Genomic DNA, 18,433 nt, shown 5'->3' on the forward strand with positions numbered 1-18,433 from the left:
TGAGATGGGAACTGGCAACTAAAATACATATTTATCGTAAATCACAATATCACATTTTATAGTGTTCAGTGGGTAGGTTTTATAAATCCTTAATTTTTCAGAAGTTTATTTTTTGATGCTATAGAAATATTCCATTTTTCAGTTATTTGGCTTTACAACATAGGAATTCAATCAGTTTTTGACCTCCACCTGGTAGTCTGCAGTCTTCCCATATTAGTATATTCTAGAAACATTTTTATACTTTATTTGTACATTCCTAAAGATTTTTCTCTGCAGAAAATCATGATGTACAAATGTATATTCTTTATTCTTTCCTTTCCAATGTGAACACCTTTGGGGTTTTTTGATGGCTTGTTTCCCTGAAAGCACGTGGACAGCATTCAGTCTTTCACCACTGATAATGGTGTGAGCTGTAGGTTTTCTTATTGGGTTGAGCTCCCGTCTGTTCTTAGTTTCAGTGTTTTTATCATGAATGGGGTTATTTTGTAAAATGCTTAGTCTGCTGAGAGGACCATAAGATTTTCTCCTTTATGCTGTGAATATGGTAAAATGCATTGGTGATTTCAGTGCTAAACAACCTTGCATTCCTTCTCTTATTTTTTTTTAAAGATTTTATTTATTTGACAGAGATCACAAGTAGGCAGAGAGGCAGGCAGAGAGAGAGAAGGGAGGAAGCAGGCTCCCTGCAGAGCAGAGAGGGCCCAATGTGGGGCTCGATCCCAGAACCCTGGGATCATGACCTGAGCCGAAGGCAGAGGCTTCAACCCACTGAGCCACCCAGGCACCCCAGCATTCCTTCTCTTAAAAAACAAAATTACGCTGACTACATTTTTATTTATTTATTTATTTATTTATTTTTTAATTTAGACTTTATTTTTACAGTGTTCCAAGATTCATTGTTTATGCACCACACCCAGTGCTCCATGCAATACGTGCTCCCCTTAATACCCACCACAAGGCTCACCCATCTCCCCACCTTCTCCCCTCCAAAACCCTCAGTTTGTTTCTCAGAGTCCACAGTCTCTCATGCTTAATCTCCCCCTCTGATTTCCCTCAATTCATGTTTTCTTTCTTTCTCCTAATGTCCACCATGTTATTCCTTATGCTCCATAATTGATACCATATGATAATTGACTTTCTTTGCTTAACTTATTTTACTCAGCATAATCTCCTCCAGTCCCGTCCATGTTGATACAAAAGTTGGGTATTCATTCTTTCTAATGGAGGCATAATACTCTATTGTGTATATATGGACCACATATTCTTTATCCATTTGTCAGTTGAAGGGCATCTTGGCTCTTTCCACAGTTTGGCGACTGTGGTCAATGCTGCAATGAACATTGGGGTACAGATGGCCCTTCTTTTCACTACATCTGTGTCTTTGGGGTAAATAGTAGTGGGAGCTCTCTGCCGCTCATGGAGCTCCCAGGGGAGTGAGCCGGTCCGATGGTGGAAGCAAACGGGTCACACACAATAACTGAAAGCAAAAGCTGTTTATTAGCGCATACCACACAATAGCTAATACAAGACAGACAACTCTAGCCGCATGGGCTAGGGAGAGGACCCAGGGTACTCCCCCTCGATCCCCTTCTCTGGAGCACACCGTTTGGGTGCATCAACCGAGAAGGTGACCGATCCCCTCCCTGGAGCACACCTTTTGGGTGCATTGACCAGGAGGATGATCTGAGCGAGAGTGTCCCAAGAGCACACTCTGACAAGCAGAGGGCCAGTGCTGCTTATATGCCAGTTCAGTCACTGCGTCAAAGGTGCTTGTGGTTAATCTGCGGTCTGCTGTACGTGCAAGGCTGCTCATCTGCTGCTGCTGATGTTGCTTGTAGCACGTACACCATGTCCCGGTGGTCAATCTGCGGTCAGCTATAACATCCTGTGTAACACCTTCTAGTTCATAACAGTTCTTAACATCCTGTGTAACACCTCCTAGTTCATAACAGTTCTTGGAAGCTCTTTGCCTGTTTGGAAGCTCTACAACAGTGGGGTTCATGCTCACAGGACTCCCTCAGTCCACCCTTTTCTTTTCTTTTGTGGCAGGGTGGTGGGATTAATTCTTATGATGGTGTTCCCTTTTCTCTGTGGGAAGTCCAGGATGTCTTGTTTCGGGGCAGTTTGTTCCTGTTGTTCTGGACTCTGTCTCGAACACTCATCCACCAAGTGGAGCCGCGCAAATTGGGCTTCCAGCCTTTTCCAGGCTTGACGCCTTGCTCGAGTGATGATTCGTCGCCGAGCTCTACGTCTGCTTCCCCAAAAATGTCTGTCGTCATTATCTGGTCCACCACAGACATGGCAGGAAGGATTTGGTCCTGTTCAGGTATAAGAGAATAACCTACAAACTTATAAAGCATATTTTGAACACATTGAAAAAGGCATGGCCCGAAAAGAAGTAAGAGCAGTACTATAAGTGCTAGAATATCCCATGATCTCCACAGATCCTTGAACTTATTCCATATGGTAGTTAGCCAATTTGACTCCCCAAAATTTTTGAGTTGTACCTCTAATGATTGGAATGAGGCGCCACTCTCAGCCAGTTGCTGCAGTATTAACTCCTTATATGTCCTGCTTTGATTTAACCAGTTGCTCATGGTCCTATTCTTCATAGTAATGTTATATGTGGAATTCCAGACAAGGTGGGTCAGACATACTGGGGTAAAACTCCCACATCCGGCCAAATTCATTAATTGGGCTGTTCCCAGGATCCAATCGATTCTATCTACTCTTGCCTCCAGTTCCATCAGGCCTGTCTCCAGGGCCTCCTGTCTGTGCAACAACAATCCCTGGGTTTCAAGGATGCCTCTCAGGAGTTTCTGTTGCTCCTTCAAGACTCCTACCAGCCCTGAAGATTGGAGCACTCCAGTTATCCCTGATGTGGCTCCGATTCCACTCATCAGCAAGGAGAACAGAAGCAATGGTACCTGTACAGCTCTTTTTCTCCTGCCAATCGACTTTGTAGTCTCCCACATTGGGAATTCACTTTCCCTGAACACTCCTATTGAAGGTTGTTTGACTATGGAGTAGTCTTTTAACTGATGCATAAGGTTGGAGTACGGATCTATAAAATTTATAATGGTATTATTTTGGCATGAGCACTCTTCCTCTGAAGTATTATTATTACAGCTGCTGTTATAGAACCCTTTCCAGGCATTATAACATGTCCAGTTTCCTGTCATGCTTCTGAGAGATGTTCTGACCCAATTAGCTATTAACCTTTTGGCTCCTCCATCCCAGAAGGGAATATTCTTTGCTATTGTACAGTTGTTCCAATCTATTGAGGTGTTACTCGTGACACCACAGGAAGAGCTTTTGTTTTCGCCATCTATGCAAGGACATTGTATGATGACGCTAAAGTTTTTTGAGTGGCAAGGAAATAGGAACCACCTGGCAGGGTTTTCTTGGGGGCGGCTGGTATTGACTTTCCATAGATTTAATACTGCTCCAACTGGCCTCCAAGAGTCACCAGTGTAATTGCATTTCAATTGTTTATACCCTTTTTCCTTATAGCTCAAATATGATAGGGGAAAACCCCCAAATTTGCCTTGTATTGATACCCTTTGTTTCCAGATGGTTCTGGAGCAGTTGACAGACATATTTCTTGGTATCCAATGATATGTGTAGTTACATTTGTCAATGCCAGACATGCTCCCATAAAGTGTTCCATTAGGTCCAAAGATCGCTTCTGAGATCATGGTTTGGTTGATAAGAGTATTAGAAAGGTTAGTAATGCAATACTGCAAAGTTCGTTAGACACAAAAATATTTCTGAAGAAAGCAAAGCTGGCAGTGGAAAGCGCACTTTATGCACAAGCATGAGTTACTGCTAGCAAAGCACATTAATAGCATCTTGGGGGTTTTTGTCCTGTTAAGAGGAATCTCCACCAATTTGAGGTGTGCTTCCCACAGGATGCTAACCTGCATAACAGGCCAAACGCTCCTGGCCTATCCCATTTTCCTTCCCGTTCTTCCCAATTAACCTTGGTTCCTATCACTACTTTATATCTGTTGTACCAGATAGCTTCATTTTCTATATTTTGCATGCCTAAATTTAACCTAAATAGTTTCCTTCTGTCTTCTTGACTTCTTCTTTCGAGGAAGCTTAATTCCTGTCTAATGTGAAATTTTGGGGTTCCTCTTTTACAGATTGTGATTCTAATGACATTAGTTTTTTGGGTGCTACTAAAGGTTGTTCTCCATAGGTTTTGTGGCCTAGTCCTCTGGGTTAGGAACCTCCTTAAAGATTTATTAGGGATGAGGACTGGCCCATCAGGTGTTTGTATTACTATAGCATCTTCCCCTTTCCAAAGGATACAGGCAGGACCTTGCTAATTCCCCTTTTGCTTTCCTTGCTGAAGTCTGTAATAACAGAATTTTTTGTTATTTTGAGTTTTGTAGATATTTATTTGTTCTTGGTTATCTGTATTCATGTGGTATATCATTAGTTCCCAAGGTGTGATATCCCCTATTCCACCCCTTTGTTTTTTATGGAGCACTATTAGTGCTAGATCCAATGCAGCTTGTAATGTCTCTGTTTGCTCTCTGAACTGATTAGTCAGTCTTTTTAATTCCTTATGCTTATTTTCTACTATGGCCTGACTTTGAGGATTCCATGGAATGCCATATGTGTGTTTTATATTTAAGTATTCACATATTCCCTCCACCTGTCGGGATGTGAAATTTGGCCCATTATCTGAGTGGATCCAGTTTACATTCCATAGTTTGTATAAATTTAATATGGCTATAGCAGTGGCTTTTCCCAATTCTGAGGGCAGGATCACTGCATGCAAGTATCCTCAGGAGCTGTGACAAGCAGTAAAGATTATCTTTTCTCCCATATGAGTACAGTCTATCTGCCATAGTTGGGAGTCTACAGGGTTGATGCCTCTTTTTTTTTTTTTTTAAAGATTTTATTTATTTATCAGAGAGAGAGGGGGGCAGAGAGCAAGCACAGGCAGACAGAATGGCAGGCAGAGGCAGAGGGAGAAGCAGGCTCCCTGCCGAGCAAGGAGCCTGATGTGGGACTCGATCCCAGGACGCTGGGATCATGACCTGAGCCGAAGGCAGCTGCTTAACCAACTGAGCCACCCAGGCATCCCGGGTTGATGCCTCTTATTGGGTTTGCCCCTTTAATGCAATTTGGGCATTGTTTAATTATTTCTTTTGCCACTGTGGTAGGAAGACCATATTTCAATTTTAAAACCTTCCAATTATTATGCCATTTCTTCTGTTCTTCCTTTATTTGATTCAGGTTGTCTACCCAGTTGAAAAAGACACCTGTGCTGCCAAAGCCTTGTTGTCCTCTTTCTGTGTTTTTGTCAACTGTGCCTTGTTTAAGAAGTTCATGAAATAAGGATAGGATGATTAATTGTGCTATTTTCTGTCCTGATTGTGATGAAATTCCCCTCTTTCCTCCATTTAGTAACAACTTGAATATCACCTCTAAACCCTTGATCTATAATTCCTCCCTGGATTTGTAGGCCTTTTAAACCTAGGGATGATTTTTGGGTTATCCAACCCCAGTATCCTCTTGGGATTTCTATTTTTGTTTTTATGTTTAGTTTTATAATTTCCCTAGGTAATAGAAATAAATCTTTTGGGGTACATAGATCATAGCCTACATCTTTCGGTCTTTTGTCCTTAATATTTTCTCTCCCCACAACAATAGATACTAATTGGTCTGCTTTTGTGTTTCCAGGTACCCCTTTATGTCCTGGTACCCATTCTATATATCAGTTGTCCTTTTTCATAGCTGATGAAATTATCTCCTTCCATAAACTATCTTCTATGGTTTCTGGGTCTGGTCTAGCTCTTAAAATGGAGAAGCAGTACTTGCTAACTGTGATGATGTTAACCTGCGGATCTGAATCTTGAAAGGCCATTTTTATTCCATATTTTTCTGCTTGCTGATTTGATCCTACTATATGTTCTATTCTATTTTTTCCTGTGGATGTAACATATCCTGCCTTTGTTTGTTGTTCCTTTCTCCCTCCATCCGTATAGAAGACTTCCACATCCTCTAAAGGATCATCACTTTGGTTTGCTAGGGCTTCCTTAAACATTAAATCTGCATTTATTAGTTTGACATGGGGAAACCAGCGAAGATAATTTTGTTGGCTGTACCAATTTTCTAAGGTCCTTTTTTCCATGGGGAGTAGAATAATGGATTCTACCCCTAATCTGATTTTGCATTCTGTGCAAATATTTTGAATAGCTATGGCCAATTTATCTAGGATAGATTTCCCAATATCCCTCTTTAATGGTTGTCTTCCAACCCATAGTATTTGTTTTTTCCCTTGCTCTTCCTGATATATTCCATAATTTATTTCCTGAGAATCCTTTACAATCTTGCAATAAACCTCCTTTTCTGATATGTAGTAATGATATCCCTGATTTTCTGTTATTTTTTGTTGGGCATATTTTACTTCCTCTAAAGCTTCTGTCGTCCATTCCCTATGGGAGTCTAATTGCATATTGCCTCTCATTAAATTATGTAAGTTTTTTTTAAATTTTTTTATTAAAAGATTTTATTTATTTATTTGACAGACAGAGATCACAAGTAGGCAGAGAGAGAGAGGAGGAAGCAGGCTCCCCGCTGAGTAGAGAACCCAATGCGGGGCTCAATCCCAGAACCCTGGGATCATGACCTGAGCCGAAGGCAGAGGCCTTAACCCACTGAGCCACCCAGGCACCCTGATGATATATATTATTAATCTTATTAAATAATAGTTCTAGAAAATAAACTTTTGCCAAAATGTATGTCATAAAATCAATGTTTTAATGACTAACCATTACTTTTTTTTTCCTATATCCTTGTATTTAAAATGACTATTTTCAGACATGTAAACACTTCTAACCAGTTTATCAAGCTTACATTGAGAAAACTACCTGTAGAGAAGAAAGACTTTCTGAGAATCATTGTACTCAGAATCCAACCTTGCTATTTACTGTCTGTGGGATGTAATTCTGTTTATCATTCTTTTTTTTTTAATTTCATAAAATGTATTTCTTTTTTTTTATTTTTTATTTTTCATAAACATATATTTTTATCCCCAGGGGTACAGGTCTGTGAATCGCCAGGTTTACACACTTCACAGCACTCACCAAAGCACATACCCTCCCCAATGTCCATAACCCCACCCCCCTTCTCCCAACCCTCCTCCCCCCAGCAACCCTCAGTTTGTTTTGTGGGATTAAGAGTCACTGATGGTTTGTCTCCCTCCCAATCCCATCTTGTTTCATTGATTCTTCTCCTACCCACTTAAGCTCCCATGTTTCATCACCACTTCCTCATATCAGGGAGATCATATGATAGTTGTCTTTCTCTGCTTGACTTATTTTGCTAAGCATGATACGCTCTAGTTCCATCCATGTTGTCGCAAATGGCAAGATTTCATTTTTTTTGATGGCTGCATAGTATTCCATTGTGTATATATACCACATCTTCTTGATCCATTCATCTGTTAATGGACATCTAGGTTCTTTCCATAGTTCGGTTATTGTGGACATTGCTGCTATAAACATTTGGGTGCACGTGCCCCTTTGGATCACCACGTTTGTATCTTTAGGGTAAATACCCAGTAGTGCAATTGCTGGGTCATAGGGCAGTTCTATTTTCAACATTTTGAGGAACCTCCATACTGTTTTCCAGAGTGACTGCACCAGCTTGCATTCCCACCAACAGTGTAGGAGGGTTCCCCTTTCTCCGCATCCTCGCCAGCATCTGTCATTTTCTGACTTGTTGATTTTAGCCATTTTGACTGGTGTGAGGTGATATCTCATTGTGTGTGATTTGTATTTCCCTGATGCCGAGTGATATGGAGCACTTTTTCATGTGTCTGTTGGCCATCTGGATGTCTTCTTTGCAGAAATGTCTGTTCATGTCCTCTGCCCATTTCTTGATTGGATTATTTGTTCTTTGGGTGTTGAGTTTGCTAAGTTCTTTATAGATTTTGGACACTAGTCCTTTATCTGATATGTCGTTTGCAAATATCTTCTCCCATTCTGTCAGTTGTCTTTTCATTTTGTTAACTGTTTCCTTTGCTGTGCAAAAGTTTTTGATCCTGATGAAATCCCAATAGTTCATTTTTGCCCTTGCTTCCCTTGCCTTTGGCGATGTTCCTAGGAAGATGTTGCTGCGGCTGAGGTCGAAGAGGTTGCTGCCTGTGTTCTCCTCAAGGATTTTGATGGATTCCTTTCGTACATTGAGGTCCTTCATCCATTTTGAGTCTATTTTTGTGTGTGGTGTAAGGAAATGGTCCAATTTGATTTTTCTGCATGTGGCTGTCCAATTTTCCCAACACCATTTATTGAAGAGGCTGTCTTTTTTCTACTGGATATTCTTTCCTGCTTTGTTGAAGATTAGTTGACCATAGAGTTGAGGGTCTATTTCTGGGCTCTCTATTCTGTTCCATTGATCTATGGGTCTGTTTTTGTGCCAGTACCATGCTGTCTTGATGATGACAGCTTTGTAATAGAGCTTGAAGTCCGGAATTGTGATGCCACCAACTTTGGTTTTCTTTTTCAATATCCCTTTGGCTATTCGAGGTCTTTTCTGGTTCCATATAAATTTTAGAATTATTTGTTCCATTTCTTTGAAAAAGATGGATGGTACTTTGATAGGAATTGCATTAAATGTGTAGATTGCTTTAGGTAGCATAGACATTTTCACAATATTTATTCTTCCAATCCAGTAGCATGGAACATTTTTCCATTTCTTTGTGTCTTCCTCAATTTCTTTCATGAGTACTTTATAGTTTTCTGAGTATAGATTCTGTGCCTCTTTGGTTAGGTTTATTCCTAGGTATCTTATGGTTTGGGGTGCAATTGTAAATGGGATTGACTCCTTAATTTCCCTTTCTTCTGTCTTGCTGTTGGTGTAGAGAAATGCAACTGATTTCTGTGCATTGATTTTATATCCTCACACTTTACTGAATTCCTGTACAAGTTCTAGCAGTTTTGGAGTGGAGTCTTTTGGGTTTTCCACATATAGTATCATATCATCTATGAAGAGTGATAATTTGACTTCTTCTTTGCCGATTTGGATGCCTTTAATTTCCTTTTGTTGTCTGATTGCTGAGGCTAGGACTTCTAGTACTATGTTGAATAGCAGTGGTGATAATGGACATCCCTGCTATGTTCCTGACCTTAGCGGAAAAGCTTTCAGTTTTTCTCCACTGAGAATGATATTTGCAGTGGGTTTTTCATAGATGGCTTTGATGATATTGAGACATGTGCCCTCTATCCCTACACTTTGAAGAGTTTTGATCAGGAAGGGATGCTGTACTTTGTCAAATGCTTTTTCAGCATCTATTGAGAGTATCATATGGTTCTTGTTCTTTCTTTTATTGATGTGTTGTATCACATTGACTGATTTGTGGATGTTGAACCAACCTGCAGCCCTGGAATAAATCCCACTTGGTCGTGGTGAATAATCCTTTTAATGTACTGTTGAATCCTATTGGCTAGTATTTTGGTGAGAATTTTCGCATCTTGTTCATCAAAGATATTGGTCTATAGCTCTCTTTTTTTGATGGGATCCTTGTCTGGTTTTGGGATCAAGGTGATGCTGGCCTCATAAAATGAGTTTGGAAGTTTTCCTTCCATTTCTATTTTTTGGAACAGTTTCAGGAGAATAGGAATTAGTTCTTCTTTAAATGTTTGGTAGAATTCCCCCGGGAAGCCGTCTGGCCCTGGGCTTTTGTTTGTTTGGAGATTTTTAATGACTGTTTCAATCTCCTTACTGGTTATGGGTCTGTTCAGGCTTTCTATTTCTTCCTGGTTCAGTTGTGGTAGTTTATATGTTTCTAGGAATGCATCCATTTCTTCCAGATTGTCAAATTTGTTGGAGTAGAATTGCTCATAGTATGTTCTTATAATAGTTCGTATTACTTGGTGTTAATTGTGATCTCTCCTCTTTCATTCATGATTTTATTTATTTGGGTCCTTTCTCTTTTCTTTTTGATAAGTCGGGCCAGGGGTTTATCAATTTTATTAATTCTTTCAAAGAACCAGATCCTAGTTTTGTTGATTTGCTCTATTGTTTTTTTGGTTTCTATTTCATTGATTTCTGCTCTGATCTTTATGATTTCTCTTCTCCTGCTGGGCTTAGGGTTTCTTTCTTATTCTTTCTCCAGCTCCTTTAGGTGTAGGGTTAGGTTGTGTACCTGAGACCTTTCTTGTTTCTTGAGAATGGCTTGTACTGCTATATATTTTCCTCTCAGGACTGCCTTTGTTGTGTCCCACAGATTTTGAACCATTGTATTTTCATTATCATTTGTTTCCATGATTTTTTTCAATTCTTCTTTAATTTCCCGGTTGACCCATTCATTCTTTAGAAGGATGCTGTTTAGTCTCCATGTATTTGGGTTCTTTCCAAACTTCTTATTTTGGTTGATTTCTAGCTTCAGAGCATTGTGGTCTGAAAATATGCAGGGAATGATCCCAATCATTTGATACCAGTTGAGTCCTGATTGAGGACCGAGGATGTGATCTATTCTGGAGAATGTTCCATGTGCACTAGAGAAGAATGTGTATTCTGTTGCTTTGGGATGAAATGTTCTGAATATATCTGTGATGTCCATCTGGTCCAGTGTGTTGTTTAAGGCCTTTATTTCCTTGCTGATCTTTTGCTTGGATGATCTGTCCATTTCAGTAAGGGGAGTGTTAAAGACCCTACTATTACTGTATTATTGTTGATGTGTTTCTTTGATTTTGTTATTAATTGGTTTATATAGTTGGCTGCTCCCACGTTGGGCGCATAGATATTTAAAATTGTTAGATCTTGGGGCGCCTGGGTGGCTCAGTGGGCTAAGCCGCTGCCTTCGGCTCAGGTCATGATCTCAGGTCCTGGGATCGAGTCCCACATCGGGCTCTCTGCTCGGCGGGGAGCCTGCTTCCTCCTCTCTCTCTGCCTGCCTCTCTGCCTACTTGTGATCTCTCTCTGTCAAATAAATAAATAAAATCTTTAAAAAAAAATTGTTAGATCTTCTTGTTGGACAGACCCTTTGAGTATGATATAGTGTCCTTCCTCATCTCTTATTATAGTCTTTGGCTTAAAATCTAATTGATCTGATATAAGGATTGCTACTCCTGCTTTCTTCTGATGTCCATTAGCATGGTAACTTCTTTTCCACCCCCTCACTTTAAATCTGGAGGTGTCTTCGGACTTAAAATGAGTTTCTTGGAGGCAACATATAGATGGGTTTTGTTTTTTTATCCATTCTGATACCCTGTGTCTTTTGATTGGGGCATTTAGCCCATTAACATTCAGGGTAACTATTGAGAGATATGAATTTAGTGCTATTGTATTGCCTGTAAGGTGACTGTTACTGTATATTGTCTCTGTTCCTTACTGATCTACCACTTGTAGGCTCTCTCTCTTCGCTTAGAGGACCCCTTTCAATATTTCCTGTAGAGCTGGTTTGGTGTTTGCAAATTCTTTCAGTTTTTGTTTGTCCTGGAAGCTTTTAATCTCTCCTTCTATTTTCAATTATAGCCTAGCTGGATATAGTATTCTTGGCTGCATGTTTTTCTCGTTTAGTGCTCTGAAAATATCATGCCAGCTCTTTCTGGCCTGCCAGGTCTCTGTGGATAAGTCAGCTGCCAATCTAATATTTTTACCATTGTATGTTACAGACTTCTTTTCCCAGGCTGCTTTCAGGATTTTCTCTTTGTCACTAAGACTTGTAAATTTTACTATTAAACGACAGGGTGTGGGCCTATTCTTATTGATTTTGAGGGGCGTTCTCTGAACCTCCTGAATTTTGATGCTCGTTCCCTTTGCCATATTGGGGAAATTCTCCCCAATAATTCTCTCCAGTATACCTTCTGCTCCCCTCTTTCTTTCTTCTTCTTCTGGAATCCCAATTATTCTAATGTTGTTTCGTCTTATGGTGTCACTTATCTCTTGAATTCTCCCTTCGTGGTCCAGTAGCTGTCTGTCCCTCTTTTGCTCAGCTTCTTTATTCTCTGTCATTTGGTCTTCTATATCACTAATTCTTTCTTCTGCCTCATTTATCCTAGCAGTGAGAGCCTCCATTTTTGATTGCACCTCATTAATAGCTTTTTTGATTTCAACTTGGTTAGATTTTAGTTCTTTTATTTCTCCAGAAAGGGCTTTTATATCTCTCGAGAGGGTTTCTCTAATATCTTCCATGCCTTTTTTGAGCCCGGCTAGAACCTTGAGAATTGTCATTCTGAACTCTAGATCTGACATATTACCAATGTCTGTATTGATTAGGTCCCTAGCCTTCAGTACTGCCTCTTGTTCTTTTTTTTGTGGTGAATTTTTCCGCCTTGTCATTTTGTCTAGATAAGAGTATATGAAGGAGCAAGTGAAATACTAAAAGAGTGGCAACAGCCTCAGGAAAATATGCTTTAACCAAATCAGAAGAGATCCCAAATCGTGAGGGGGGAGTAAGGGGATAAAAAGAGGTTCAAAAAGAAAGAAAGAAAAAAAAAAGAATTTAAAAAAAGAAAACAAAGAAAAATATAAAAAAGAAAAAATATATATATTAGATAAACTAGTTAAAAAATGTTAAAAAAGAAAAGGGTAAAAGTTAAAAAAAATTTTAGCAGAAGAAGAGAAAAAAAATGAAAAAGAAAAAAATTAAATTAACTGCAAGACTAAAAAAATCACAGGGAGAAAGCCATGAGTTCCATGCTTTGCTTTCTCCTCCTCTGGAATTCTGCTGCTCTCCTTGTTATTGAAACCACACTCCTTGGTAGGTGAACTTGGTCTTGGCTGGATTTCTTGTTGATCTTCTGGGGGAGGGGCCTGGTGTAGTGATTCTCAAGTGTCTTTGCCCCAGGCGGAATTACACTGCCCTTACCAGGGGCCGGGCTGAGTAGTCCGCTCGGGTTTGCTTTCAGGAGCTTTTGTTCCCTGAGCGCTTTCCATAGAGTTCCGGAGGATGGGAATACAAATGGCGGCCTCCTGGTCTCCAGCCCGGAGGAGCCGAGAGCCCGGGGCCCCACTACTCAATGCGCCCTCAGAGAACAGCGCCCAGTTACTCCCGTCTGCCTGACCTCCGGCCACGCTCCGAGCTCACCCAGCCTGCGACCGGTTCAATGTAACCCGAGCTGCGAGCTTACTGTCGGCTCTGTCTCTGTAGCCGGCTTTCCCGTTCCAATACCTGCAAGCTCTGCGACACTCAGACACCCCTGATCCTTCTGTGACCCTGCGGGACCTGAGGCCACGCTGCCCCCGCGTGGGCTTCACCCCGGTTTAGCCACTGGAGCGATATCCCTCAGTGGAACAGACTTTTAAAAGTCCTGATTTTGTGCTCCGTTGCTCCGCCGCTTGCCGGGAGCCGGCCCCTCCCCCCGGGGTCTAGCTTCCTGTCGCTTTGGATTCACTTCTCGGACAGTTCTACCTTTCAGAAAGTGGTTGTTTTTCTGTTTCCAGAATTGCTGTTCTTCTTCTCTTCGATCTGCCAATGGATTTGCAGGTGTTTTCAATCTTTAGATAAGCTATCTAGCTGATCTCCTGCTAGCTGATGTAGTCTCAGCCTGCTACTTCTCCGCCATCTTGACTCCTCCCCAAATTACATAAGTTTTTTTTATCTTTAATCCTGGTATCATGGAGCTAGCCCAATTGATCTTCCCTAATATCTTTTGCAGTTGATTTAAAGTTGGTTTTTCCGGGATTTCCAGTTCCCATTTTTGCAATTTCCAGGTTTTAGGTTCTAATTCATACCCCATCCATTTATATAGGGGAGTTTCTTGTAGTTTCTCCTCTGGGGTCTCAAACCCCCATTGAAGTAGCATGTCTCTAAGATTTTGCACTATCCTTTGATGTTCCCTTTTGCTTAAATATCCTATTAGTAAATCATCCATGTATTGATATAATACTATCTCAGGATGTTGTTCTCTCCAGGGCAAGAGAATATCTCTAAGGGTGCCTTGGTATATAGCAGGGCTGTGACTCCAGCCTTGTGGGAGACAGCACCATTGGAACCTCCTTGATTGTTTAAGGAAGGTAGGGTGAATGCCTTGTAAGGCCTAAAATCAGGATCCAATGGGATAGTAAAGTAGGCATCTGCTATATCTAAAATAGTTATACATTTCTTTTCTGGCAACCCTGCAGGGAAGGGTATTCCTAATTGTATTTCTTCTCCCTTTAAAGTCATCTTATTAAGCTCCCTGAAATCTATTAACAGTCTATATTTCCCTGACTTCTTTTTTATGCAAAATATGGGTGTGTTCCAAGGGTTATCCCATGCTGCTTCTTCTATTTTCCCTTCCTTTAATAATTTCTCTATGATTTCTGTAATTCCCTCTAATTTATCCTTGCTAAGGGGCCATTGTTTTATTTGGGGTCCCTTAGTAGGGTCTTTAAGTTGTACCTTGTAGGGCCTAATCTTATCTGATAGATTAGCGCATATTAATTTAACCTTTAGTTTCTTTAAAATATCTCTTCCCAAGAGATTTAAGGGGACTTCTCCTACCAAGATTTTTGAAGAAATCCTTTTTTCTCCTACTTGAATATTTAAGGGACCATATTTTTGAAATCTTTGGAGACCCCCTACTCCAATTATGTTGACTGCCTCTAAGCATGGTCCTAGATCCAATTTTCTTGCTTCCTTGTTGCTGATAATTGATGTATCGGCCCCAGTGTCTATCAGCATATGAATCTCTTTTTTATTAATATACACTGGGGGCTATAGGCCTACTATTTAGGCTAAGGACAGGGAGGGATATAGTTTGTTGGTCCCCCCCTCCTGATGGGCGGATTTGCTCGCCTGCATTACCTTCCCAGGGGACAACCCCTGGGGGCGCTGCCCGTTTCCCTGTTTGCACTCCTTCTGCATGTGGCCTGGTTTTCCACATTTAAAGCAAGTCATTTTTTGTTGTTTCTTGGGCTCCCGACATTGCTTTGCTATGTGACCAGGTTTGCCACAGTTAAAACATTTTCCTTCATTTCCCCTCTTCCCTTGTCGCAGCCCCGCCTGCAGGGCTTGGGCTAGGAGAGCCATTTTGTGTTTATTTGACCCTATCTCCCTACAGGCATACATTTTGTCCTCTAGAGGATCTTCTGGTCTTAGATTTCTCATGGCTGCCTTGCAGTCCTCATTTGCATTATTTATACTTAGCTGCTGTTTTAGGTATGCCTTGATTTCCTGATCTGTTATTTCTTGATCTATTTGGCCGAATAATCTATCTATGAAATCTGGATAAGGTTCTTTTGGACCCTGTCTGATGGATGTGGCCTTAGGAGCCCCTTTATAGACTCTGATGGCATCCTGAAAGGCTTCAAGAATCATGTTTCTATATAGGTTCCTAGCCACATTCCATTCTGGTCTGGCAGCTTCTTCATTTTTCATGTTTAGACCTCTAATTTCTGCCACCGTCAGGGGGTGAGGTCCTGCTGCACCAGGGCCTGGTGGTGGATGCATCCTCTCATATTCTTCTAGCCTCTCATTCAATTTGGCGAGCAAAAGTTCCTTTTGCCCGGAGGCCCCTGGGACTATGTCTAAAAGCCCATTCATCTCCGGCGAAGTACTACTTGCCGTGATGATCCCCAAATATTGGAGAGTTGCCTGAGCAAGAAGTCCTGACTCCTGTACCTTGCCTATCCAACTGCTGTAGAATCTGGGATTAAATTGTTCATATTCTTGTTGGCCATGCCTAACAACTACTGGATATGCAGCCTGGACCTTTTGATCATCCTGCCTTAGGGGATTTTTGACATCCTCATCTCCAAAGCCTGGATGACAAACCTTGTATTGTACAAGTCCTTCTCTTATCTTAAATTTTTTAAGAAGACAACTCTCTTATCTTAAATTTTTTAAGAAGACACCATATGCTACATAAAGTTTCCAAGCAGACCTTGTATAACCCGTCTGGTTTGTTTCCTTTTGCTTCCACCCATCTCTGAATTAGGTCCTCTAGCGATTCCTCTGTCACCTCCTTAACTGGCGTCCCGGTTGCCTCAATGGCTGTCTTCAAGGCCCAGATACAGTTACCTCTGGTAACTGTCTCTTTACTCCCCAAACATTTCCTTACTCTTGACATCGCCTTGAAGACCGGTTGCAACCGCTTCTCATCACTCTTACTTAACCCAGCCCCCATGGCTGTTTTTCCTATCCCCTCTTGGGACAGTCTCAGATCTCTGTTTCAAGATCTCGGGGAGTACTCACCACTGAGGCTTTAGAGGCTCGAAGGATGGCTCACTCTACTTCGTCTGTGTCCTCCTGGCTGGCTCACCAACTGGGAGCTCTCTGCCACTCATGGAGCTCCTAGGGGAGTGAGCCGGTCCGATGGTGGAAGCAAACGGGTCACACACAATAACTGAAAGCAAAAGCTGTTTATTAGCGCATACCACACAACAGCTAATACAAGACAGACAACTCTAGCCGCATGGGCTAGGAAGAGGGCCCAGGGTACTCCCGCCCGATCCCCTTCTCTGGAGCACACCGTTTGGGTGCATCGACCGAGAAGGTGACCGATCCCCTCCCTGGAGCACACCTTTTGGGTGCATTGACCAGGAGGATGATCTGAGCGAGAGTGTCCCAAGAGCACACTCTGACAAGCAGAGGGCCAGTGCTGCTTATATGCCAGTTCAGTCACTGCGTCAAAGGCGCTTGTGGTTAATCTGCGGTTTGCTGTACGTGCAAGGCTGCTCATCTGCTGCTGCTGATGTTGCTTGTAGCACGTACACCATGTCCTGGTGGTCAATCTGCGGTCAGCTATAACATCCTGTGTAACACCTCCTAGTTCATAACAGTTCTTGGAAGCTCTTTGCCTGTTTGGAAGCTCTACAACAGTGGGGTTCATGCTCACAGGACTCCCTCAAGTAGTGCAATTGCTGGGTCATAGGGTAGCTCTATTTTTAATTTCTTGAGGAATCTCCACACTGTTTTCCAAAGAGGCTGCACCAACTTGCATTCCCACCAACCATGTAATAAGAGGGATTCCCTTTTTGCACATCCTCTCCAACACTTGTTATTTCCTGTCCTGATAATTTTGACCATTCTAACTGGTGTAAGGTGGTATCTCAGTGTGGTTTTGATTTGATCTCCCTGATGGCTAATGAGGATAAACATTTTTTCATGTGTCTGTTAGCCAATTGCATGTCTTCCTTGGAGAAGTGTCTGTTCATGTCTTCTGCCTGTTTTTCAATGTGATGATCTGTTTTTTTGAGTGTTGAGTTTGAGGAGTTTTTTTTTATAAGTCTTGGATATCAGCCCTTTGTCTGCAGTGTCATTTGCAAATATCTTTTCCCAGCCTGTGGGTTGCCTCTTTGTTTTGTTGACTGTTTCCTTTGCTGTGCAGAAGCTTTTGATCTTGATGAAGCCCCAAAAGTTCATTTTTGCTTTTGTTTCCTTTGCCTTTGGAGACATGTCTTTTTTTTTTTTTTTTTTTTTTTTGGAGACATGTCTTGAAAGAAGTTACTGTGGCTGATTTCAAAGAGGTTACTGCCTATATTCTCCTCTAGGATTTTGATGGATTCCTGCCTCACATTGAGGTCTCTCATGCATTTCAAGTTTATCTTTGTATATGGTGTAAGAGAATGGTCAAGCTTCATTCTTCTATACATAGCTGTCCAACTTTCCCAGCATCATTTATTGAAGAGACTGTCCTTTATTCCACTGGATATTTTTTCCTGCTTTGTTGGGGATTATTTGACCATAGAGTTGAGGGTCCATATCTGGCTCTTCTTCTATGTTCCAATGAGTCGGTAATATTCCAGTGTGTGTGTGTGTGTGTGTGTGTTTGTGTGTGTGTGTACACACACACACCATAGCATCTTCATCTGTTCATCTGCTGATGGACACTTGGGTTGCTTCCATGTCTTGTAAATAATGCTGTAGTGAAAACGGGTGCATATATCCTTTTGAATTAGTGTTTCATTTTCTTCTTTTTTTTTTCCTTTTTTAAAAAATTTTATTTTTTATTTGTTTTCAGCATAACAGTATTCATTATTTTTGCATCACACCCAGTGCTCCATGCAATCCGTGCCCTCTATAACACCCACCACCTGGTACCCCAACCTCTCACCCCGTGCCCCTTCAAAACCCTCAGATTGTTTTTCAGCGTCCGTAGTCTCTCATGGTTCACCTCCCCTTCCAATTTCCCCCAACTCCCTTCTCCTTTCTAACACCCCTTGTCCTCCATGATATTTGTTATGCTCCACAAATAAGTGAAACCATATGATAATTGACTCTCTGCTTGACTTATTTCACTCAGCATAATCTCTTCCAGTCCCATCCATGTTGCTACAAAATTTGGGTATTCATCCTATCTGATGGAGGCATAATACTCCATAGTGTATATGGACCACATCTTCCTTATCCATTCGTCCATTGAAGGGCATCTTGGTTCTTTCCACAGTTTGGCGACCGTGGCCATTGCTGCTATAAACACTGGGGTACAGATAGCCCTTCTTTTCACTACCCAGTAGTGAAATGGCAAAAATAAAACAGGGG

At 41.4% G+C, this 18,433-nt stretch overlaps 1 protein-coding gene across 2 annotated transcripts in view; it reads left to right on the plus strand.

The window, feature by feature from the left end:
- The window catches only part of ZNF235 (zinc finger protein 235), a 53,652-nt gene that overhangs the window by 20,139 nt on the left and 15,080 nt on the right, over positions 1–18,433 (plus strand). Inside the window, exon 2 of one of the 2 annotated variants that reach the window (XM_059152163.1) lies at positions 2,742–2,923. The exons of the other annotated variant lie outside the window; for it this stretch is intronic. Coding sequence (XP_059008146.1) covers positions 2,803–2,923 — 121 coding nt within the window. The 5' untranslated portion in view covers positions 2,742–2,802. The remainder of the gene's footprint in view (positions 1–2,741; positions 2,924–18,433) is intronic. 2 annotated transcript variants of the gene reach the window in all.

Source organism: Mustela lutreola, chromosome 16, assembly GCF_030435805.1.
Source record: "Mustela lutreola isolate mMusLut2 chromosome 16, mMusLut2.pri, whole genome shotgun sequence".
Taxonomy (NCBI): Eukaryota; Metazoa; Chordata; class Mammalia; order Carnivora; family Mustelidae; genus Mustela; species Mustela lutreola.